General features: G+C 36.1%; 2 protein-coding genes and 1 long non-coding RNA gene across 6 annotated transcripts in view; 2 read left to right on the top strand and 1 right to left on the bottom strand.

Annotated features, from left to right (window-relative positions):
• The window catches only part of LOC114872388, a 56,269-nt gene extending 37,220 nt beyond the window's left edge, over positions 1–19,049 (top strand). For 2 of the 3 annotated variants that reach the window (XR_006829452.1, XR_006829453.1), the window contains 2 exons: positions 15,960–17,856; positions 18,594–19,049. This is a non-coding gene — a long non-coding RNA (uncharacterized LOC114872388). The remainder of the gene's footprint in view (positions 1–15,959; positions 17,857–18,593) is intronic. The other variant, XR_003788753.2, reaches the window with a different exon arrangement.
• LOC114872384 lies at positions 758–17,427 on the bottom strand. The gene is made up of 2 exons (XM_029179524.2): positions 17,341–17,427; positions 758–9,832 (listed from the first exon to the last, which is right to left on the bottom strand). The coding sequence occupies exon 2, from the start codon at positions 9,829–9,831 to the stop codon at positions 8,953–8,955; it is 879 nt and encodes a 292-aa protein (XP_029035357.2). The 5' UTR covers position 9,832; positions 17,341–17,427; the 3' UTR covers positions 758–8,952.
• A 1,845-nt stretch (positions 19,050–20,894) lies between the features above and the next one.
• On the top strand, positions 20,895–23,986 carry LOC114872365. Of its 2 annotated transcripts, none has more exons than XM_029179476.2 (3): positions 20,895–21,610; positions 22,287–22,481; positions 22,602–23,986. In XM_029179476.2, the coding sequence occupies exons 1-3, from the start codon at positions 21,359–21,361 to the stop codon at positions 22,836–22,838; spliced, it is 684 nt and encodes a 227-aa protein (XP_029035309.1). In that variant the 5' UTR covers positions 20,895–21,358; the 3' UTR covers positions 22,839–23,986. The 2 variants fall into 2 exon arrangements, with proteins under 2 accessions (XP_029035309.1, XP_029035310.1); XM_029179477.2 differs by having other exon boundaries at positions 22,656–23,986.
• Positions 23,987–24,053: the final 67 nt, after the last annotated feature.

A 24,053-nucleotide genomic window follows, 5' to 3' on the forward strand; every position in this document is an offset into this window, starting at 1 on the left:
TGTTACCGCTATTAATTAGTATATAAAAAATTTATTCACCAGATTTATTTCGATTGAGAGAACTCTAAAGGGTTGATACTTGAAATGTTAACACAATTTCGAGTCAGGAAAGTTATTAACTCTTTTTGAAATAAACAATTTTTAATGAAATTATCGCGATGATACGGAATATATTTGTAAATTTTTTGGCTGACGTTTATGCGATATGGATTTTCTACCGGGGTACTGCGCAATGAGATAAATTCAACGACCTGGATAAAAAGTTGCCCGGTTCACCGACTCGTGGTTTATTACTACTCGAGCCGGATGAACGAGAACAACGTCCGGCTCTCAAACATGTATCTTCAGAGGTATAACATTTCAGAGATGCACTGTATCTCAGAATGTTACAAGTAAATATTCATTTTCAATAACACCATTTAAGGATCTACAGAATCGACGCTTTTTTAAATATAATTCTGAGAGAACTACATAATTAATATAATATTCATACTCAGGAGAATTATAGAATGCTTTCGGGGAAAAATTGCAAAAAATTTTCTCCTGTAAAAATATTTTTCTTTTCTCTGCCAGAATAACAGTGAAACATGAAAAAGTAATTCACGTTTTCCATCAGCCCTGTTGATCCTTAATTTATTAAATTTGTTTAATAAATAATCATTTAAAAATGAGGTTGCTTTAAACGCATCGAGGATTGTCGCGTAAAATCTAGAAAGAACAACCAAGTTACAAACACTGGAGCGTTTCATAAAGATTTATTCTCGAAAAGTCGTGCATCATGTGTATATAAGTGGTACAATAGAGAAACGGCATAAGAAAGCTTCTTAATATCTATTTATAACAGTTGCGGTAGTAATAAGTATTGCAATAATGTATGTAAGAACTATAATTATAACAATGATAAAGATCGTCACCGCTCATCCCAGCCATTCGTCTCCCTTATCGTGTATTTTTATATCTTAGGACTTGTACATGCAATAAGCTTACACGTTAAATTAATCGCTTTCGAAGGGATTTCATTCCTCGAAATGTTCCCTAAGAACGCTATCGTAACGACCATAAATTCTGATTTATTCTTTCCTTTCGAAGACGTCAGAACTGCGAGGTCCCCTCAATTTTTCCCTTGTTTCCCTTATCGTTTCTTCAGTTTCTTTTCTGCAGCGAACTCGTTATTTCACGGTTACACGAAACGTCTTAACAAGGAAACAACGGTATAGATTTTACCCTTCGTAAGGATCGACGGATTTCTTATTACTAAGAAATTTCGATTCCGAGTTCACGAAGGAATTCTTTGTTCTATCAAGTCTCATCGAGTTCCTCGTTTCAAACCGCCTCGCCTTCTTTCCCATCCTTCGGAACGTCGAATCGATAAGCGGGGAACGTCGCGGGTCTATTACGGTCTCGATGGAACCATCCCCGTATACAGAAGACTTGTAAAACGGTTGTTTTATCAATTTTGCCACGGAAAGGCGCGCTTGGAAGAATAAAGGTCAGTTTATACTAGACCATAGTGGTTTCCATCCCTTCGTATAGTGATACGCGATTCTGGGACTTTTTCCTCGCTAGGAGGTTGCGTGCGCATGCGTAAGTGTCATTACAGCTAGGGACATCACGTGATGCCATTCTTTTTTTCACGATATCTTACGTTTTTGAATAATCCTTTTCTATGTAATGAAGTTTGAGAAAAAAATTAATTACCGAACAAGATTACGATCTAGTATAAACTGAGCGTAAAGTGTAAACTTTCACAAATTGTATTAGTCGCTCAATACGAGAAATTGTGCCCGCCTCGTGCGATGCACGCCACCCACGCGAGACTCATCTCTCGTTAATTAACCCATCAACGCTTTGCTTATCACTATTAAACTCGCAATCGTAGGAAAAATAGTCCTGCGAATGTCCTGATGAAATTCTTTAAAGTACCTCTCGTGCTTGAGGGTCCCTTCGGAGAGGCACATTGACCCAGTTTCTTTTCCTTCAGTTTTTAACATGGGTGCTCAAATTAGACTAAATACTATAAATTATACATTCACGTGGCAAACGTATTATAGTCATAAAAATGAAAACTATCAAGAACCTTTAACATTTTAACCCTCGAATGACGGACCATAGAGAGAACCCTATTTTCACTTTAATTTTATATTTCATATTATTTTCATTTTCTAAATTTTTTACTATTTTTCATTTGAACAAATAAATATACATAATTTTTCATAAGACATTATTGGTTCAATGACCGTTCGACAAGACCCTCAATAATAACACGAAGTTTCATTTCATAAGTTTAAAGCTTTCACACTCTATAATCAATCCAATGAGACGAGTCAGTATATGTTTACAAATTCACGCGGTCAACGCAGGATCGAAGCACAGTTGCTTCCGGTTCTTCAAACGCTTCGGTCGAGATCTGTGTATTTACTGTGAGTTGGGCCTGCTTCGAGCACGTGAATTTCTTCGAATTTACTGTCTCGTCTCGTTGGATAAACTGTACGAATGTGCGCAAGGTATTAGGTAAAAGTAACTGTACCACTTATTTTAGGATATTTCTGTATCTCGTTTTAACGTGCCGTGGAAACCGTCAATTTTCAATTAACCCCGTCTCTCTATTGATACAGGTTCGATTCCTAATAAGATATCTGTCGTGCGTTAAAAATCCATTATAATATATAGCAATAAAAAGTTACAACCCGGTATAATATAGAATAAGTTTACCTTTCAGAGAATATACATGTACAATGTATAATAGATAGATCATTTAAATGAATACAAGAGAAGTACTGAATCACCTATGATTAAAGTTAATCTGCAATTTCAGCCTTTCAGTTTCGAAGGAATGAAAGAAGTAAATTAATTCTTTACAATTGTATGCGCTCTTATATTAAAAGGTACCGCGGTAACAAATAACGTTGAACGTTTTTTGATAAACCAATAATTATTGTCACCTAAATATCATCATTATAGACAATGGCGCAACCATAATTATGCTATAAGGGAGGTATGCTCAGCAAGAAGTGCCCTATGTCCATAGTTGTACATTATTACATTGTACATTATCTAAGTTTCCTTAGATAAACAAGAATTCTCAAAATTTTAATTTTCTGTAATTCTGACCCCTCTACCCTCAGTTGCGCTACTGTACATACTAATTAAAAATTCTTTTCATAAACATTGTAGAATTGTTTTACACAAATAATTATTCGTTAATTTCGAGATAAGAAAATAGAATGTTTTAATTTTCTTCATTTTGGTAACATCATCTTAACACTTACACGTAATTCAGATATGGATAAGAATATTATAAGATGTATACAAATGATATTTAAATTGCCTATGCAATTTGATAAGTTTAATTTTGTGAACCATTGTCCACATAACGTTTCATTAGGAAACACTTTTTGGAGAAACATTTAATATAGTTTCTTTCAATTCAGATGCCAATAGTTACTGGTTTCAGGTATAGGGCGTTTCATAAATATTCAAAAAATTTTAATTGTTTAATAAATAATTTAGTTTACCTCCTTCAGAAATTAGTATTGCATTGATATTGTACCAATTTTCTAAAAAAGTGCTTTTATTTACAAAAATTGGGAAAACCGTACACGTAATATAAATTATTTATTCTACTACCCCTAAAATTATTCCTTCATTTATGAAACACCCTATATTTATAAAATACACAAGAAATTTAGCAAGAAATTCGTAACTTACATATCGAGCTTATAAAAAATTAGAAAAATCGTGAAACATTATTGATCGTCACAGGCGATAGAGAAAACTCCATGAACATATCAATAAAAAAAAAAAGTCGTTTCCCTTCAACACCGAAAAGCTACACGAAATATAAAACACATCGCAAAAGGCACTTTCACTCAACATTCAATCTAACCGAACTGTATCTTTTTGTTTTCTTTTGAGCGTTCCTTGTGTAAACCAATTTCTCTCACCCTTTCTCTCTTTATCTTTCACTCTGTTTCGCGCCCTCCCTCCCTTTCTTTCTTAGCCTTGCAGGAGCACACAAAAAGTTGGAATTACGCGAAATACGAAAAGTGGGGACATCACTTTTTTTTTCCTATCTTGTCTTCGACATTTCTCTCGTTTCTTGCCCTCTTTTCTCGTTAATAAATACACGGTGCCCCAATTTAAAAAAGGTAGAGATGTATAATAATATATATATGTACAGAGTAAGATTCTTCGAAAGAATGTTATCCACCTTTTTTTGTCGGTATGAGTTTAATTAATTAAGTTTTTCATTGGATCACAGAATGGTAGCGCCCGAGCGTGGCAATTTCTTCTTGAAGACACTCGAAAACGACCAGGTTTGCGGGACAGACTTTGTGCTGCAACGAAAATTCGAATCTTTACAGCTCTCTATTGTCTGTAACACGTTCGTATAATTTTCCCAAAGAAAAGAAAATAAATAATCAGCATGCTCTATTTACGCGAGATCGGTAACAAAGAATGATAAAACGCGAAAAAACGTGAATCGGGTCGTTTTCGATTATCTCGCCGTCTAAAGCTAGCATATGTAGTTAAATACCCATGGTACTATAAAATGGAATATAGCATATTAAAATTACCAACTATCTTAACGATACCGATTTATCAGTCACTGGACACTGGATACTCCAAACCCCTGATTCGGAACACCGAAAGAGATTGCAACTGCCTTTACTAATAATCTTAAAAGCAACGTGTATAAATTTCAATTAAGGGTATTGGGGTATCCGAAATTACGGGCTCAGGCGAACTCGATAAAATTCGCGCCGATCGAACTAGTGCGGAAAAATTTGAACCAACTCAGCCAAGCTTCCCTGCTGTACGAATTTTCGGAAAATCGTTATTTTTCGCCCATTTTTCACACCTATGCAATATTCCAACCCGTCTTCTCGAATACCCGCACACCTTTAATTTGAATGCATTTATGAGAAAGCAGATATGTTATATGTAAATGTAATTCGTTTTGATGCTACCAAGATATTGCGAACGAAATGTAAGGATAAGCGTGCTCGAATCTGGATGCAATTTTCAATTTTAATCGCCTGTACAATTCGTCGTATGTTCAATAATATTTTCTTCGTCTTTTTCACCGTGCGCCATCGTGACTTATAATAATGGAACAAATACTTTATCTCAATCACTCGTTGTTCTATAAAGATACAAATATTTCAAAAGATTATTCGTTATTTGTCTTCGACACGTAGAATGTTAATCAGGGTCAGAATTAAACGTTTCAGTCGGTGGAGCTCACTTGGGAAATCTCTTCCATTGTTAGTTTCATTGTGTTCATTATGGTGCGTTTAGACCAGGCATGGGAACAAAAAATGCCTATGTCTGGAATGTTTGGGAGCTCGAGCCTACTTTACTAGCAGCTCTATAGGGAAGGGTGGCGTTATAGGGACGGATGCTGTGGATGGAATAGTGGGGTATATGATCACTGTACCGATCTGGAAAGATGGCCCTTGGAAGGAATGTAGATCCTATCGATTGTATTACCATATGATTCCCTCTTTTCTAATACAATCATAGAAATAAAAAAAAATAAATTTTCATCTTTTATCGAAATGATCACATCCTGTGTCATCTCGAGTGACTTCTTTCCAGCTCTGTACAGTACCTGGCATAAAAGGGTACTTCATGGCAGTGCCATTTTAGCCTCGATCTCCACTGTCAATGATTTTTATAATTAAGATGACCGAACGTGTTGATGTGTGCTCAATTATGGTATACAGTAGCTGCTCAATAATTCCTCGTCTTTAGGGCTCTAGAAGTGGCCCTTCTAAAGAACTGTGCGCATTTTTCACAGTTCGTTTATGTGACACAGCTATACGTTCATTGATTATCTAAGCGAGATAGTGGGGTAGACGCGCAGGGGTGAGTAATGCATATGAACATGGGGCGTTCCTAACAGAAAATTATATGGCAGGGAATTATCGAACGGCTACTGTATCGAGATTGATGCCTATCCCTGCGGTAACACATCATGATTATCGGAGAGATTTCGTTCAGTTACTACCGTATACTTTATTGTTCACTTTCGTTTCGTTTTGTTCGTTTCGTCTTAACTGATTGTTTATTTCTGAGATGAAGAATGAGGTAATGAATATAGAGAAGAAACGTATTTAACTGACCTCAGATAGCCAATATCTTAGTACTTGAAGAATGATATTCTTTAAGAAACAGTTAACAATTATAACTTTAAATTTGCATAAAGTTAAAAATTGCTCGAGATTCACAGCACTTTACTATTTAAATGTTTCCTTCGCGTAAAAAGTCCTACTTAAACTTTCTACAATTCATTGATAAAAGGAAAAGAGCTGAAATTCCATTGGAACCAATTATAATAATTGTAGAAAGTTCTTAACGACAACCATTCCAATTGTTAGGTCTCATTTCTTGATGCATTTGTGGAAAAGAGTACTCCCCTTCCGATTTCGATGATTTTTTAATATATCGTAAAATTCTAGATTTTACACAACTTTTTTTCTCTAACCTATAGGGTGATCCTTTCGCTAGTGAACTCATAGGCAGTGCCACCACAATGCAGTAAAAATTCAATGAAAGCAAAACGTTCAGGACCGAACTTTTGCTTACATTTATAGACAGAATTCACTGTAGTAATAACGATATTTTTCGCGAATATCTCAGGAACTAAGAGAAAAGTTATATAAAATGTCGAATTTGCAACATATTCAAAAATCATCGAAATTGAAATGGGAGCGTCTTTTTTACAACTTCATCCGTTCTTATGAATTTCGTTGACTTCGCATGTGCAATGACTGATATCAGACTCGTGACATCGAGACCAACTTTCTTAAACGTTAAAGAACATCGGTTTTGATAAATTGTGCTTCTAACAGATGGTCCCGATCTCGAGTCCGTTGTTACTTACGATTTAAATATTATGTGTAATGAGTATGTTGGCGCCGGAGACCTCTCCTCTTCTCCTTAAACGACTGCTAAAGCAAATTTCTGACACACACGATTAATTAGTGATATTCCGCGAACGAAGAAACATATCATCTACGCGTTACTTCCGTCCTCTCTTTGGCATCGTTATCTTCGAGATCTTCCTTAAAATTGTTCCACCTCGCTCCTCGAATTAATTAAATCTTGGTCCTTGAATGCACATAGTTGAATTCATTTTTTCGTCGCTTAGGTCGGTGCTTCGATCGACCCTCCAAGACGACTTCTTTCAGAATTTTTCCTCTTTCCCGTTTCCTTTTCTCTCCGTCGTTCTTCGAATACCGCGAGAGTTCGGAAAATTTCGCACCTCGAATGATCGCTTACACCTACCTACTTTCAACTGATCAAGACGTTCCTTAACTCTACTACAGAAGTCGTCAGCCTAGTAAAAGCTTTAATGGACGAAAGGTTTTATCATTTCATGGGTTCGATACAGATGCAATTTTCGGATTCCTCTTTCACCTTCTCCCTTCGTTGACTCGCACTCGACGAATCAGCGAGCAAATTCAAAGGGTACCGTCAGACAGCGGTCTAAAAGATACGTAAACATACTATTCTCAGAGAAGATTCTTCTTGCTTCCTAATGATTTAGAGTTCTCGTTTTTGGCGTTGTCGAAATGCTACACGCGTTTCGTTGCACCGTTTAATTCTCGTCGTCTTTTCGTATGAATTGTTAACCCTCGAACGGCGGACCATGGAGAGAGCCCCAATTTTAATGCAATTTTGTATCTCGTATTATTTTCATTTTCTAAATTTTACACTGTTCCTTTCAAAATTAGAAAACCCTTCTGTATATTTATGGTAAGTTTGGGTCACAATTTAGCCAGGCTCCGCTGTGCAAGGGTTAATTATAAAGGTGGTAATTGAAAATTTGTGTTTGTAGTTTAAATATTCGTGAACTGAAATTATCGAGATGTCGTATCATTTTGAAAGAAACGCTATTGATAGTAAAAATAAATGACCTCACTACTGTAATTTCTTGAGATAATTAATTAGTTTCTCTTTTGAGATTTCAATTGTTGAAAATTTACTTGTCGATTCAATTAGTTATCCGTTTTATAGCCAATCAGTTATTTTGCATGCCTTGTAACGATGCTTCTGATAAAACACGATTGAAATCAGTTAATTCGATTAATTCAAATTATTATAAAATTTGCAAATATACCATTACATGCTGTTCTCTTTCATTTATACACCATCGATGGACGTCCAAGTAGATTTATGGGAATCGTAAAATCGTTCAGGCATGAAAGATATTTAAAAAATTCATAAGAAAATTTTACATAGGTATGGTGGAAACTGATGATCGGAATCGAACTGATTTATTTGAATTAAAAGGCATCGTGTTACTGTCCCAATGTAAATCGCTATTGTATAAATGAAACGAAATTATCTACTGTAATGTTCGTGGTGAAAATACATAAGTGAACAAAACTTTGGTCCCAAGGTTTAATCACTTTCTATTATTATTATTATTATAGGAAATCATTTATGGTAGTGAGATCCTTCGTACTAAATCAATTTGAAATGCCTACAATAATAAATAAATCAGTGAAATCTCGATAACTTCGAACAACTAACTACAACGATTATATATTCGATTTATCGTAACGTGAATAAATTCTAAACAAAATTCTACTTAAGATAAGAAAAAGAAATTGAAAATTGTTGATTGAAAAGTTCAATATATTCCTAAATTGTTCAATTTCTAATATCTTCGTTTATATACTTCTATTCTTCAACACGTATGCAATTGGAAAATCATCTCTAAACGATTTCCGAGCAAACTGCCAGATTGTTCGATCGTTTCGCTTATCCGTGTGAAATAAACAATCGACAGGATAACGTAGAAACAGTAGAAGATACGCTGTTCGGAGACGTACATATAAAAGCTTGTCCTCGTAAAAATTTTCTTCCTCGAATTTGCTCCCGATACGAGATTCTCGCGGTTCTTTGAACATAGAAGGTATACCAAAGATCTGCCGGTATCTAGATCCTGGACACGTAGAGCGGTCGATGAACCTGCTGTGGGTTACCATTTTGCTTCGAATGGCGAGGGTTCTGGAGTAATTCCCGTGTCTCGCTAGGCGAGCCAGGACTCAAGCTGTTGGTCGTTGACGTTTCCACGCGATCGCTGATGATCTCCTCCTCGGTGATCTGCTCGAGGAACAGGGTCGATTGTGCCGTTTGATGATCTCCGTTCATCGTCGGGGGCGGCGAGTAAGCAGGCGGAGGACTTCTGGGCGGGGATCCTTCGGATTCTTTCTCATTCTGCGACTCGATGGATTCCACTTCGCTGGCCATCATTTGCTGCATTTGCCTCGCTCTTCTTGCGTGTTTCGTGGATAACCCGCCCGTCTCGACGTCCCTTTCCAATCTATGTCCAGACCTTGACCTGGTCAATTGCCTCTGCACGTATTCCTCCAAATCGTTCTCCTCCCTCTTCGCGATCACTCTGTTCAGGACTATCAGGAATATACCGACGATAATGGCGAACAAGCCTATAGCCACCAACTCGTTCCACCAGCCGCCAGACGCTTTGGTGCCCCATTGGGCCAGATCCCCGGGTAACAAGCCACTCATCAGAAGAAAACCTCCGAGTACAAGGAACACCACACCGATGTGAAGCATCCCGATCGACGTGACCACCTTCGTATCCAGCATCCCTTGGCCAGCGGAACGATTCGGATGTCCATGTTTATGGTGTCTCGGCGGATGGTCCAAGGAATCGGTCGATGCCCTCGGCGATGTCAGCCCGCTCTCGCCCGACTGCGCGCTATAACGACGCTCGCGGGCACGACGCTGCTCGTCCCGACGCTTTCTCTGACGCTTGATGGCCAGCGCCGAATGCAATCCAACCGCGTGCATCCTGCAACACCGGAAAGATAACCCTTGCTCAGTCAATCCTCTACAACTCCCTCTTCCTTCTATTCCCCCATCTCTTTCTACGAATATTACCATCACTTTCCTTACTTTCCCCAATTTTCTTTTTTTACTTGCACTTTCAGTGTAAACGTAAATAGCGCCGAGACGAGCATCGCGTTACCATTGTGTCATTTTTAACTAATTCATTCTTACTATTTTTGAAAAATATATTTTCCCAATTTGATTTGAAAAATGTTTAGCATCCTTGCGGTGGAACAATGCTCGTCTCGATGTAAATCTATTGCAGTTGGGTTTCATTTGATCATTCGTTGGAAATAAATTTGTTAATCTAAAAGCTGTACAGGGTTCGCCCACAGGTTTCACAGGATGCACCGCGACAGAATCGCGCATTTCACTAAAATTCACTACTCGCTAACCGCTAATTAATTACCAAAAGTTCTCGTTGATGCCCACGGAGCTGGGTATATTTCTTCTTGCACGTATTACGTTTCGTCGTCCATAACGACACGAAGTTCAGCAACGTGGAAGAAAGGAGACGAGATGAACATCTTCTTAATTTCGAATTGTCACAGTTCCCTTAAATCGGAGAAAAGACGGAATTCGGTCGACCGAGTTTCTATGCACGAAACTCCGTCGACCGGAAAGTGTAAAGATAGAATCTTTGTTATACCGAAGTTTAATTATTTCGTTGCACCCCATTTCCTTTGTCCCGTGCTTTGTGCGCACAAATAGAATGCATATTTCTTATAAAATTATATACTACATCAATTAAAAATTGTAAGCGTTAAGTGTGCTTGTTTCCAATATTTTTAATCCTGTTATACAAAATAAAGCAAAATAAAGCGCTTAACCCTTGGACGGCGGACCATGGAGAGAACCCCAATTCTAATTTAATTTTCTATTTCATATTATTTTCATTTTATAAATTTCACACATTTCCAATATTAATTAAGCATAATTAATATACCAATTAAGTATATGTTTTGAAAATTTCGGTCACGATTTGACTCTGGCTCCGCTGTTCAAGGGTTAAATTCACGTTTGCTGGATTTTGTTCATACAGGCTAAATGTACCAATTACTGTTATAAAACCTTTATATGTATTTAGATGACCCTGTCGAAAAGGAAGAAATAGGTATTGATTTTAAGAACATGGTACTGTTTTGCAAAAGTGGCTTAAAGTCTCCGTAATTGGGACACACGCACCCTAGGTGTCTGTTAGACGAGGAAAAGTAAAAATGACGAAAGATGAGATGAATTTCTTCGGTGTCTGCGGATTCTTCCCGCTGGTTTCGCGATCAGGAGGTGTGGGACGCAGAATCGTTTCCTCCTCAACCGATCAATAAACCATCCTCATCCCCTTTTGCGGAACGCAAACGCAAAGTCCACGGCGTCGGATAGTGCACTGTGTGCAACGGGGTCATACGTGTACACGTGCACCAGTGCGTGAACTTGTGTGGAACCTTAGGCGCCACGACGCTCTGTCGCTCGGGAAGGAAGAAGGAAATTAACGGCCAAGTCCCCTACGATGACCTTAATTCTTATGCGAAACGCCAGATTCCGAGGGTGTTTCGACGAATCGTCACTTTGCAGAAAACGTACATCTGTTATCCTCCTATTTATGTACTTGCATTTATCCTTTTATCGCTGAACAATGATGGTCGGGTGATGTTTATTTATTGCGATGCACTGGACTGAGCAATTCTTCGCTCTTTCATATTGAATATATGGATTGTAAATGAAATTTTTCGATATTATTCAAATTATTGAAGAGTTATTGAAATTATTTGGAAATTATCCCATATTATTATTTCATTTCTCAGATATAGTGTAAAAAATAGAATTTTTTCCTCTCTCTAGAAGTGTGATTTTTTAAAATATCAGAAGTTGTAGGTAATTTCATTTCGAACAACCCTCAACTTGCATTTTTCAAATCGTATGTGTAGAATCTAGGTTATAATTCAAAATTCTACTACTATCGATTCTACATCTGACAAATAAGGCTTTGCATCCATTGTTTCATTCATTTTCATACCAAAACAATTAAATCTATCAGAATAACAAATTTCAGATTTTTTGTATTAAATTACAAAAATTATTAAGGTACTTTTGCGTGAATGTATATTAATTCCTATTAACGCTGATTGCTACATTGGAATCATCACCTTTTATGGATGCCACGTAACTTCGAACAATGCTTTGATAGCTTATCGATATCCGACTAGTGTATTATATTGATCGTTTACAATTGACATAGAGGACTCACTTTTCATCGAATTAAATTTGTCATAGAGTTCCCGCTTATTTAGAGCGGTAAATAAAATACTCTTCTTCAGAGGGTACACATGGTTAGGCAGTGTCAATTCGCGTGACACCCCTTTATCCAGCTTGTTTACCCTTCTCGGGGTCGATAAAAATAATGTGTCGGGTATCGTTTGTATGGTGTCGGTACGTGGAGTTTTGTTGCAATTCCGCGAATATTGACGTGAATCAGATTTAACGTTATCGGATCGAGGGATGAAAGGAATTTCAGGGGAATAGTAGGTGCTGATGGTGGAAATCCTTCACCGAGGAATTAACATAAAACAGCTTCAATTTATCGATCTCGTAGTTCAAAGATTTTTAAGCGAAGAAGCAATATTTTCTCATGATTCCTTTCTTAAAATATTCTTCATACAATTATACAGGAGCGTACAGAGTCCGATTTTGCAATTTGGCTTTCAAAACCTTATGTGCCTTATTTTTTGTAAAAGAGATTTTTTTACAATTTTTCCTAAAAACCCTCTGCACGTCGATGGGTATACTTCTCCTAAGTATAAATATTATAATCATTAGACGTTTCTGTAAGAATTAGGTACGAAAACCTTGAATTACTTTTCTATGTTTCACTTCTACTCCTCTGGAAATACTAGCGTTACACCTGTTGACCTTTAACTATGAGTTACTTCCCCGAAATGTTACGAACTACTAAGATATGTATTAATACAATATCAGTGTGTCCTCAAATCCCTGATGAAGTTAGCTGTAATATTAGTGGGATGTTAGAACATAACTTCGCAAGAACATGGCTTATGCGTGGAAACCTTCAATATCGTCATAGTAACCGAAGTCGTAACCGGCTCGTATCAAAATATTCATTATTTTAGGCTTTCATGTTTAATTCATGCTCAGCAGGTACAAGGACGAGAGGCCACAATTGAGTTATCCTCCTATGCCGACTTTCAGAATAATTTTATCCCCGTCTAATCTGTCTCTCATCTTCCATTTATCTCATCCTCCTCAGGGATTTTTTGTCAATATTGCTCTCATCTTCTCTTACGTCCTTCTCTCTCTCTTTATGCACACATTCAATGCGTACAGGCATGTCCCTTGCTCCACTCCATATACCGTACATCCTCTATCATCCTTATCTCACCACTTTTCCATCTTTCACATTTCATTATCCATCCTATATCTTGCTACCCTTGTCCACCTCTTCTCTGCCCATCTGCAGAACGAGTACAGTGCTCGATAATTTTCTACTATCGGGGGTCTAGAGGAGGATCTTTCTAATAAGCGGGAAATTATCGATAGTATTAATCGGCTATCTAGGTGAAACAATGAAGTACACGCGTGTAGGCACAAGACGCTCCTAGCAGGGAATTACATGGGAGGAAATTAACGAGCAGTTGCATGGAACACCTTGTATAGAGTTTTTATAATGGAAATGAAATTCCATAAACACGAATGAAAATAATTTTTTTTATTAATTAATATAATCAATAGATTTTTCACCTAAGTCTGGCGCGCAACAGGCGGCTGTTCTAATGCAACCTCATAATTTTTTTACTTGCAAACGCGGCACGATGCCAAATCCTCGTCCATAGCTAATTAATAATTTCTTGGCAAGCCAGGTGCGCTCACGCGATAACAGGTCAATGCATGTGGTACACTTATTGAAATTAAACCGAACAACAGTTGTACAACTGAATTTCTTTTTCGTAAAGGATACAATATCAGAGTTTCTGTCATTTTTGAAAAATAATTTTTTAATATCACCTTAAATTCTTTTTTCATGTGTGACTAGAGGTTGAAATAAATTCAACGATTTTAAGAAGTATATTTTCTTATCCAAAACAAAATTTCTTAAATATCCTTTGATAATGTGTTCGCTATAACAAGAAACTTTTCTTATTTGTCGTTTAATGATAACAAGACATTGTTCAGCTGACTTACAAAGCGTTCGGACGTATTATGATTAACGAGGCATATTCACACAATCCTTCCAGTAAACTGTTAAACGATTAGCTGACAAGAACAGAAGGGTAAACACGATCGGAGGGAAGAGAGAAACTTTCGAGCTATTGTCACGTGTGTCCGACAAGAACAGAAACTCAGGGGAGACAAAGGCAGCTGAAAACTGTTGCTTCCACTTCGCAAAAGATCGCCAAAGAAGCGATAAACTTGAAACCCACTCGAAAAGACCCACGGGTTTATTCTTGGATCATTATTAGAGTTGTCATTGAACGTTGCTAATTAATCTACTGCTGACTGATCTTCATCTTCATTGTTATGGACAATCATAATATCTCATTTGTTTATACTATCGTTAATTATTTCTTTTTGTATGACTCATGGGTTGTATTAATGATGAGATTTTCGTTATGTTTATTATTATTATTCTTTTTAATTATCATATTTTACATTTTAAAATCTACAAAAATTCTGAACAATAAAATTAATTCGATATTCACAGAATATGTATTTAAATTGAATATTCATTTTTAATAAACTTTAAGCTTCAAAAATACATCCTGTTATTTAAAAAGACCTAGGTGAACTTGACTTTTTATAGAAAAAAGGCATTTTTTGGCAATTTTGAATTCTGCAATTTGTAGTTGAATCATTTTTATCAAATATTAACCTTCACATTGGCATAGAATAAGTATCTTTTTTATAGTGCCTTTATGTCATCCATTTAACGTTTTACAACAACCTAATGTTTCGTTAGAGTAACAGCAAGGTTACCGTGTGAAACGCGAATAGCTCGTAAAAAGAAGTCAAAACTATACAGAACTATACGACGCGACGTTCGTTTTTAGCATACGACACCAGGCGTACCACATGTATCAACTTGCTTACTTTACCGTGAAAGTTTGTTGTTTATTAATAAAATCTGATACCACTTTTTGTTCAACAGAACGCATCGTGTAAACTAGCAAGCATACGTTTCACATTTGTCGCATGAATTTTCCTCGTTCGGTGGACAATATTCTTTTGACATTATGTAAACCTCGATCGCGGCTTATTTTTCGCTATTTCCAGTTTGGCAGTCTGCCAGTTCTTTTTGTTTGCCATTGTGCTCCTCGAAAGACAGACACGCCATATCACCGTTCCAATTTACATTAGCATTCTTGAATGCGCCGTTTATGTATTTATTGCCGTTACTAACTCCGACTGAATGCGAGAAAATATATGTAGGTTAGGTTAGTTTAACTCTGGTAAATCCGTGATAGTTTTAACATTTGTTTATCGGCTGCCAATGTTCACGTCAAAGTGAGTTAAGAATCTAATGATAGTTCAAGTATTATACAAATAAATAACAGGTTCAGGGAATTGTATTAAACACATTTTATACTCTATCAGCTCGTAAATATAACCATTTGCTATTGTTGCTAAGTTATTGTTTTGTGTTATATTTATATCACGTAGAGCCTTATAAGGGGCGAAAGGCGCGGGCCCCTGTAGGCCCGCAACCACGATAACACCTGCGCGGCCGCCAGATGGCATACCCATGGAACCGCGTTCTCGCAACTCGCGAGGTTACCAGCGGCTATATAAATAGCGCTCCGCAGCCCTAAATGGGCCACGTCAGTCCTTGCAATGCGAGTCATTTAACCAGCACGATTACTGAGACTGTTCTAATTTTTGATATCGGTCGATTCAAACCCCCAGTTTTTTGTGCAAGATTGCTTGCCGATCCCCGGAACCAGGCGATTAGGCCTTATTGAACGCGTTCATCGAAGCCCTCATCTCTCATACCATACCTCGTTCCCATTTTTAGAGCCCCAAACGTATAGAGAATTTATATCGAACGACTACTATATGTGTATGCGTTCATTTTGTTCCAGGTTTACAATGTCACTCCCCTGCTGTTATTGTCACGTGTGAATAGTAACGTTCATTGATACAACATCGCATCGCTCGTCCACCGAATCTCACGGCGTCTCCGGTGCGAAATCTCGTCAACAAGTTGCTCGTTTGCACCAGGTCTAATTGCAAGCATTGTAAGCCTTAATTGGTGAAGTGATTTTTGGTTTATTTTGTAAGTTTTTTAAAAAAGTAAAACGGGTAAGTTATACTAGAATAATTATAGTATTTCTAAGGGTTTCGGAGAAAAAGGAAAAAACGTAAAACGACCAAAATTTTAAAGGCGATTTTAATCTGTTTAGTCCAAAATTGCGTTTTCATTAGGAGGACATCGCCTACATATTTACAATGATCCATAATTTTTTAAATCTGCGAATTCGGGGTTATTCCTTATATTGAAATGTAAGAAAACGAAAGACGCCCCGCGATCAGGCAACCGCCTCGCACCGACGCGACGCCAAGGCTCATCATAGGGGCGCGTCGTCGATGCTCCGTGCCATAGAAAATTTCTAATTTTTTTGCGCCAAAACGAGCACGTTTAAAGATGTAAGAAAATTATACTAATAAATGAGATTAATTTTAACATTCTTTGCTTGGTATAATTAATGACTTGCAATTAAACTGCTACTAACTTCAAAATTATTAACATTTGAAAAAATCGAGAAGGTTGCAACACTTTAACACCTTTCTTACAACATAACAAGTAGTTAAGAATATAAACAAATTTGAAAAAATGAAAATGATATGAAATAAAATAAAATTGAAATTGTGGCTATCTCCATGGTCCGCCGTCCGAAGGTTGGAAAGTTCATGTAGCTATGACTACTTAAATATGTAAAACAAAATCTTAATTTTTTAATATAATTCCTTTAACATAGTGTTCAGAATTAGAGAAGAACTTACCAATACTCATAATAAAAGTCATGACAGATAAAAAAATACACTAAAATTCATAGATCGTAATAGTTAAGTAGTACTGAAGGAAAGGTTAAAGGGGAGACCAACAACGTACTGCGTCGTACAGATGTATGTGTGTAGTCAATTAAATGATCAACGGTAATTTTGCATAAAATGCGAATTGTTAATGTAGTTGAGTATAACAAAGTAATAAAAAAAATGATTCAGTAGTAATTGTTCAATTAGAAATTTAAAAAAATGAAGTTGAAAAGCTAGTGCTAAATTACATCATCCTTCAAAAAATCACTGTATATAACTATAAAAATATATTACTATAGTATAAAACCAAAAGTACTAAGAAAAGCCGGTAATCAAGCAAGGTAGTTAAGCGGCTAGGTCGTAAATCCAGCAGCTGGCTAACCAACTGGATCTAACTAAAATAGAACAAAACGAGCTTGAACATACCTGATTATTATCAAGCTTCAAACTTCCGTGATGAAATATCGTTGAACTGTGCTTCCGATTTTCACGCCATGGGAGCTCCTCCGCAAGATGCTTCACTCGCGATCCGTAATACGGGATGTGATCTTCATTCGACGAAGCTAATTTCCAGACAACTGATCCACTCAACCGTTACATTTTCGCGAGCTAAACGACTCTATCGACCGTTTCCGGTTCGAATGACTCGTCTGTTAAAAAAAGAAATTAATTCGTGCCGACTAAATCGAACGCAAACAGGAATACTGTTTTTTTTTTTTTTTTTCAATTCTTTTTCTTTCTCGGTTCGACGAGACGCGCACACTCCAGCACGAAAGCTCGTCGACGAGTAAAAGCTAACGAGTGTAGAGAAACCGAGCAAGCCAGGACGCGCCTTTCGAAAGCACCGCGCAAGCTCAGGCTGTTCGTGCGAAATCCAGTCTCCGAAGTGGTGTTAAGGATCGTTTCTCTTCGGTTATACTCGGCTACGTTCGACTACCAATGGTGAATCCTACCTATAAAACAGTTATATAGTATAAAACAGTGGTGGGGGGCGGGGGTGTCTTGCACTCTGTTATGTTTACATACGGCTACGGAGGAGAAACAGCATCGGGCAAAGGTGAACGTTACTAAACATTTTCGCTTTTATCGCTGATTCTGTTTATTATCCTTGTGCCTATAAACGAAGAACGTAATTTCAATATCACTATAATTCGGCTAACATATTTTCGACGGTCGGTAGACCTTACAAAATATCCTATCAATTATAGTATAATAATTGTTATAAATAAGAATGAAAACATTTGAATCCGCAGTTTGATGAACAAACTTATTTAATTTCAGAATAAAAATAGAAACTTCATAAAGCAGAAGAATTTAATATACTGCATTCAGTCATTTTGAAATTTTACATATGGTGCGCTATTCTATAATTAAACGTACATTGAAGAGGTTATTAAGCAAAGAAATGTTGAATTTTATTTGTTGAGAAAAAGAGGAAAGGGATAAATATACATATTTTTCACGCAAAGTATTTATATAGACATTTGTTGATAAAACATTCTAAGAGCGCTTTTTAGAAAAAATTGCAAAAGATTTTCTTCTATAAAAATGTAGTTTTTCTGAAGTTTCTGGCTTTGTACGGCGGTGTACAATAGTATAAAGAATATTTTTAAAAAACAATCATGAGAAAATATTCCTTCTTTGCCTTAAATTCTTAATAATAAAAACTAATTTTTCAGATTTATACTTGCCTCCATTCATCACGTGATCTTGGTATAATTTATAACCGCGACAACAGCAACCCCTGACGGGATGTGATCATACAGATCCATACAACTTTATCTCATGATACTGTAACGTGAAACGTTATCACGTGAATATGTCTAGAGTGGTATGGCGACATTGACATGGGAATATTTATCGATAGGCTATTGTATCGACATGTCTCGAATGTTCTTCGAGGACCTTTTGTATCGATGGCTATAAATTAAGAGCGGAGTTTAAACCATCTGCGTATACGCTCATATTATAAAATAAACAAAGCCAAAATTGTAAACCCCTCGACGTGGGTGATTGAGTTGAGAGAAGGCCGGAAATCCAGAGAATGGAATAGTTTCACTTAGTAGATTCCTAAAAGACTAATTTATGATAGACCATAGCTAATTCGTTGTTTTCGACCAAGTCACGAACGGTCCTTAAAAGTAACGAAGTCTTTTTCGATATCCTGTCTTTTCATGCACTCTAAGAGGGTCGTAAATTTCCTCAAGAGTTGCCTTTGGCAAGTAAGTACAAGGTCTTGTCTTTTCCTATTTTCTCTGGGTCCCACGCTTTCTCGTAGCACATGTGCGCTGCAACGTTCTAGCGTCTTGGCGGAGCGCCTCCACTTCCACGCGCCTGAGGGTGGACTACAGCCAGGAGAAGGGGCCCACGCGAGACGGGGTGGACTCCTCCATCATTGGACGAGGGATGATCCTAAGGGAGGATCCAGGATCCACGAAGGAAGGGGCATCGACCGACAACGCGCGAAGATCTCCTCCGCCAAGCGCAGAACGGGCAGAATGATTTTGTCGCTCAATAAGCAAAGTTGTTCTCACGCTACATATCAACACGCATATTTTGAAACCTTATCTTGAACAGTTTGATTAAATTCTGAAATTAAAATCGTAATACTGTGAAAGATACTTTATTTGTTTCATTTTTCCGCGCCTTGCGAGCGGAGCGCCTCAGCGCTCCACGGATTAACATACCTGCGCCTTTAAATCCCCAGAAATCCCTATTTACCGCGAACGGACACGCAACAATACTTATAGAGTTCGTGGTAAGTTTTTGGTCCTGTGACCCACGGTTCTGGCATCACTGACCATTCCTGACCATTCCAGAACCAGGCCCTTCAAACTCTCGTATTTAATGCTGTAACTAAAATTAGTTTGGCGCAGAAAATTCAGGCAGCGCTAGTGTCGATACAAACACATATAGATGATATCGGTGAGGTACACACACACAAGCATATGGTCCCTATATACGTGTGCATGGTCTTACTTATTCAAAACTTTCAAAAATAAAAATAATGAAAGGGGAAAAATGACAACAATATATGTATAATAAAGAAAATATATTAAATTTTTACAAAAATATAATGAATATATATATATCAATAATAATATACAATTAATCACAATCATACATACAATAAAACACACAGTCTGCTCACAGATTATACTTAATATATTAATACTATGTTAATGGTTTTATATATTGTATATGTAAACTGAATACTTACAATCTTCTTCTTCATTTCATTTCTTCTCTATTTTAATAGAGGCAGCCTCTGATATGCAATATTTATTACAGCCTCTGTAATAATAGATTTCATTAACAATTATTTACATATGCTATAAAAAGTATATAAGAGTTATTACCAAATAAGTTCAGTGTTGGAACTGCTGATGTTAATCTTTTCCTCATGAAGTATTTTTCTTTAAAGTAGCTGCTACAGACCACCTGGAATTTCAGTTTTCAGGTGGAAGCACAGACTTTGGGTTGTCACATACTTCCACCTACTGTGCCATCCTCTTCTTATCCTTTCTCTCTTGGGGGAAGAACATCCTGCTGTTTTCGTTAATACACCCTCTGATGCTGCATATTTTCTTTCTCCTTCTTTTAAGATACATTTTAATAATTAAAATTAAATATATTACTAAAACAGCAATGTAAACAGTTAATGCTTTCAGTAACAATTTAAAAAAATTCTGTACTTACTTAATTTCTATCTTCTCCTCCTGTTGCTGCATCTCATCAGCAGAAGTTATTGAAAAACCTAAAAACGTAAAAAAAATTAAAAAAAACATCTTTTTAAATAATAATAATAGTCATAATGATAATAGCAATAGTAATGACAATAATAATAGTAATAATTATAATAATGGAATTCACTAACCTGGAAATTCTGTCACCACTGTCACCCACTGTGCGCCATATTTCTTCAGTCTCTTTAAATTTTGAAACAATTGAAAAACGCGGCGACAAATTTCGGGGGAACATGACGTCACGATATCTTTAGTTGTGTATGTTAAAATCAGTGATACAAGGTATGCATGTAGAGAAGCGACATCAGCGCTGCCTGGATTTTCTGCGCCGAGTTAAAATTTGCATCAAGTTCACAAGAGTGGAGCTTGGAGGGCCTGGGCATCACTGCCTGTGACGTCTTCGTATCTATACATCGTATGTGCACATTGCTGCATTGCGAATGAATAATAGCAATAAAATCGTGGATAATTAATATTGCACTAAATGAAATAAAAATATTTTAAAAAACTACAGGCCTTAATCTAAAATTGACAGGTTGACACTTTAACGAGAGTGTATTATTCTGCGTAGTGGATTCAATGTAATCTTTTTTTATTCACCTATTGGTTATTAGATTTTAAACGAAGATTCGCAAGTGATTAAAGTGCCCGTTGTTGGGCATAAAATTGCAAAAATTGCGTACATTTCGCGAGAAGATATGCCAGACAGTGGTGCTGTTTATCAACCCACAACAGTGGGTTATACGTATGATAGCGGAGGTGATGGTGCTGGAGGTAGTGGAGGTTTAAGAAATGGTTTCTGGAGGATTATATCCAGACATAAACTTAGTTCTAGAAGATGGTTTGAATGGGTATTACTATCGGTCGCTGTGTCGTTTTTTGTTGCTGGCTTAACAACAATGTTAGTCAGTTTTATATCTGATGGCACATTACAACAAAATAAATTTCAGGTAATTTTAAAACTGATCACTTCTTACAATATAAATAAATATTTTAGTTTTTAAAAACATATTTTCAACATGTATTTAATGAAACTAATTGATGAGATAAGGAATATACGCTTTTAATGACTGTTCCTCGAATCACAATAAAAAAAAAACTTCCTACGATATTTTACCACTATGTCAATTGAACAAAAGGAATATATTAAGTTCAGAAACTAAGAAATGCACAAACTTTAACGTATAATCATTACATTATTAATTGATAAGTTGCATATTTCTGTATGTTGTATTTATATTTTGATAATTTATTATTAATCTTTTTTACTATGTTTAGTTATGGATTTAAGTGAAAGGCCAATAGCAGTTTTGAAACCTTTCTTTATTTTATATCTAATGTTGTTCTGTGTTTATTGTATAACTGTAGTGGGATCTGTTTATTATAATCGCTTTGGGACTTGGAGCTTTTTTTATAACATTAAGCATCGGATAAAAAATAGTTGTTATTAAATAAACAAGAGATTATAATAACCAAATCCCACTGTTTTATAAATATTTAAATGAAATTAATTTTTATATACTTTCATACCGATAGGATAAATACATTTTAGAAGATTAAAATGAGATAATTTTATTAATTTTTTAATTATATGATACATAAAACTAAGCTCACAAATGATTATAGATAAAGATGAATGAACCTTCAACAACATCTGCAACAAATATCGAAGAACAAGTTGAAGATGCTGCAAAAAGTTCCATAGCATTAGGTGCAGGTATGATGCTGATAGGACTCCTGTTGGGTTTTGTCTGGGCATGGCTCCGCTTCTTCCATCATGGCAAATCTCCAAGAAGCGGAATGGTTGGAAGCAGTGGTCAGGTAAGCAAAGTGGTTTTAGTAAACGTATATTTTGAGTTTGGTTTTATTTACTGGAAGCCATCCGTGCTCTGGTTCGTACGTTTGTTTCTTTATCTTATATACGCGTTGCTATGAGGAAAGATGTTGGGCGGTTTGAATCCATCAACTGACTTGCTGGTGGGTTCCACTTCGCAGTACGGGCCAGTACTCACGGAGCTGCCGAGTCAACTGAAGCTGAAACAAACAACTCCCCATGACGCGTCGGCAATACCACTTTCTGATCAAGAGGAGGAAACACGTACCCTAATGCAGGATTCTGTGATTCCCTCAGCTGTTTCTTCTGGTCCTAATACCATTGCTAATCAGATTCCAGGTTGAGTACAAAAGTTAAGTCTGTCATTGTGTAGTAAAAACACATGATACGGACATTCTATTAATTTTATGTGAATTAATATGAATCACAGTTTCTGCCATTTGTCATATACCTGATTTATTTACAAACAGGATGATTAATCCTCCTTAGCTTTTTCCAGTAGCAACTTTAGTCAATATTAAGTCTGTAAATTCAATTGCATTTTTTGCCTAAGTAATTTTAAAATGTAAAAAGTTTTATTTCTGTAGATTGTTGGCACAAGTTTTAACATAAGGTATCATGTAATTATATTTGTCCCAGTTTTAAATTTTATCCCTGGCTTTAACCTATGCATTCCTCCACTCCGTCCATTATAATTGGTAATATGTTAGATGAGCATTGGATCCAGATATTATAAATGGAAAATTAAAAAAAAAGCTGAATTAAAAAGTTTTTTTCTTTTTTAATTTACAATATTATTTGAATTAATTATATCTTTAGTAGTAATACTAATATCAATCTTACAATTAGTATAACAATCATTTTCCTTCATGCCAGTGCATTATTGGTCAGAGAAACGGACCAGTTATGAATACTTGTATAAACAAATGGTTATTCTATCCAAATTAAATACAATGGCAACATTTATTGTGATTGACAATATCTTTGATAAAATGTTCGCTCAACTATATGTAGATGGAAAAATAAGCTTTAACGTGTAGTGGTATTAGCAAAGTAAACGATTATGTACATATATATTAAGATAACGTACATAAATTACAATACCAGGCAATTTCTTTTTTCAAATTTCATTGGAATCGGTATGATACAAAGCAGTGAAAGGAATGCACTGCACGATGTTTGTTATATTGTTTTATCACTTTTTATACTTGCATTATTTATAGTTAATGTATTTAATTACATACAGTTTAATTAGTATGTCTATTACAAATACATTTTTATATGTATTTAAACGTTTCAATGAATTTTGGACTCAGTTTTATTAACTTTTCGCATATCTATTGAGACTGGGTAATATATGTAAATATAAGATAATGTATGATGAAGGTGTTTTAACAATCGGGTATAAATCAGAAAAGATTATTAAAATATTTTTAAGTGGCAATCTTTATTTATACATAGATTTAATTTTATTTAATATTAAAATCGCATTTATTATTAAAGACCAATTTTTATATTACATAAAAACTTAATTATTCATAAATAATGTTATTAAACTT

The sequence above is a fragment of the Osmia bicornis genome, chromosome 5, assembly GCF_907164935.1.
Source record: "Osmia bicornis bicornis chromosome 5, iOsmBic2.1, whole genome shotgun sequence".
Lineage (NCBI taxonomy): Eukaryota > Metazoa > Arthropoda > Insecta > Hymenoptera > Megachilidae > Osmia > Osmia bicornis.

Coding starts and splice junctions, on each gene's coding strand:
- LOC114872365 (XM_029179476.2), top strand. CDS start 21,359: ATGCCAGACAGTGGTGCTGTTTATCAACCCACAACAGTGGGTTATACG. Junction 21,611..22,286: donor TACAACAAAATAAATTTCAG/GTAATTTTAAAA, acceptor AAATGATTATAG/ATAAAGATGAATGAACCTTC. Junction 22,482..22,601: donor TGGTTGGAAGCAGTGGTCAG/GTAAGCAAAGTG, acceptor CTATGAGGAAAG/ATGTTGGGCGGTTTGAATCC.
- LOC114872384 (XM_029179524.2), bottom strand. CDS start 9,831: ATGCACGCGGTTGGATTGCATTCGGCGCTGGCCATCAAGCGTCAGAGA.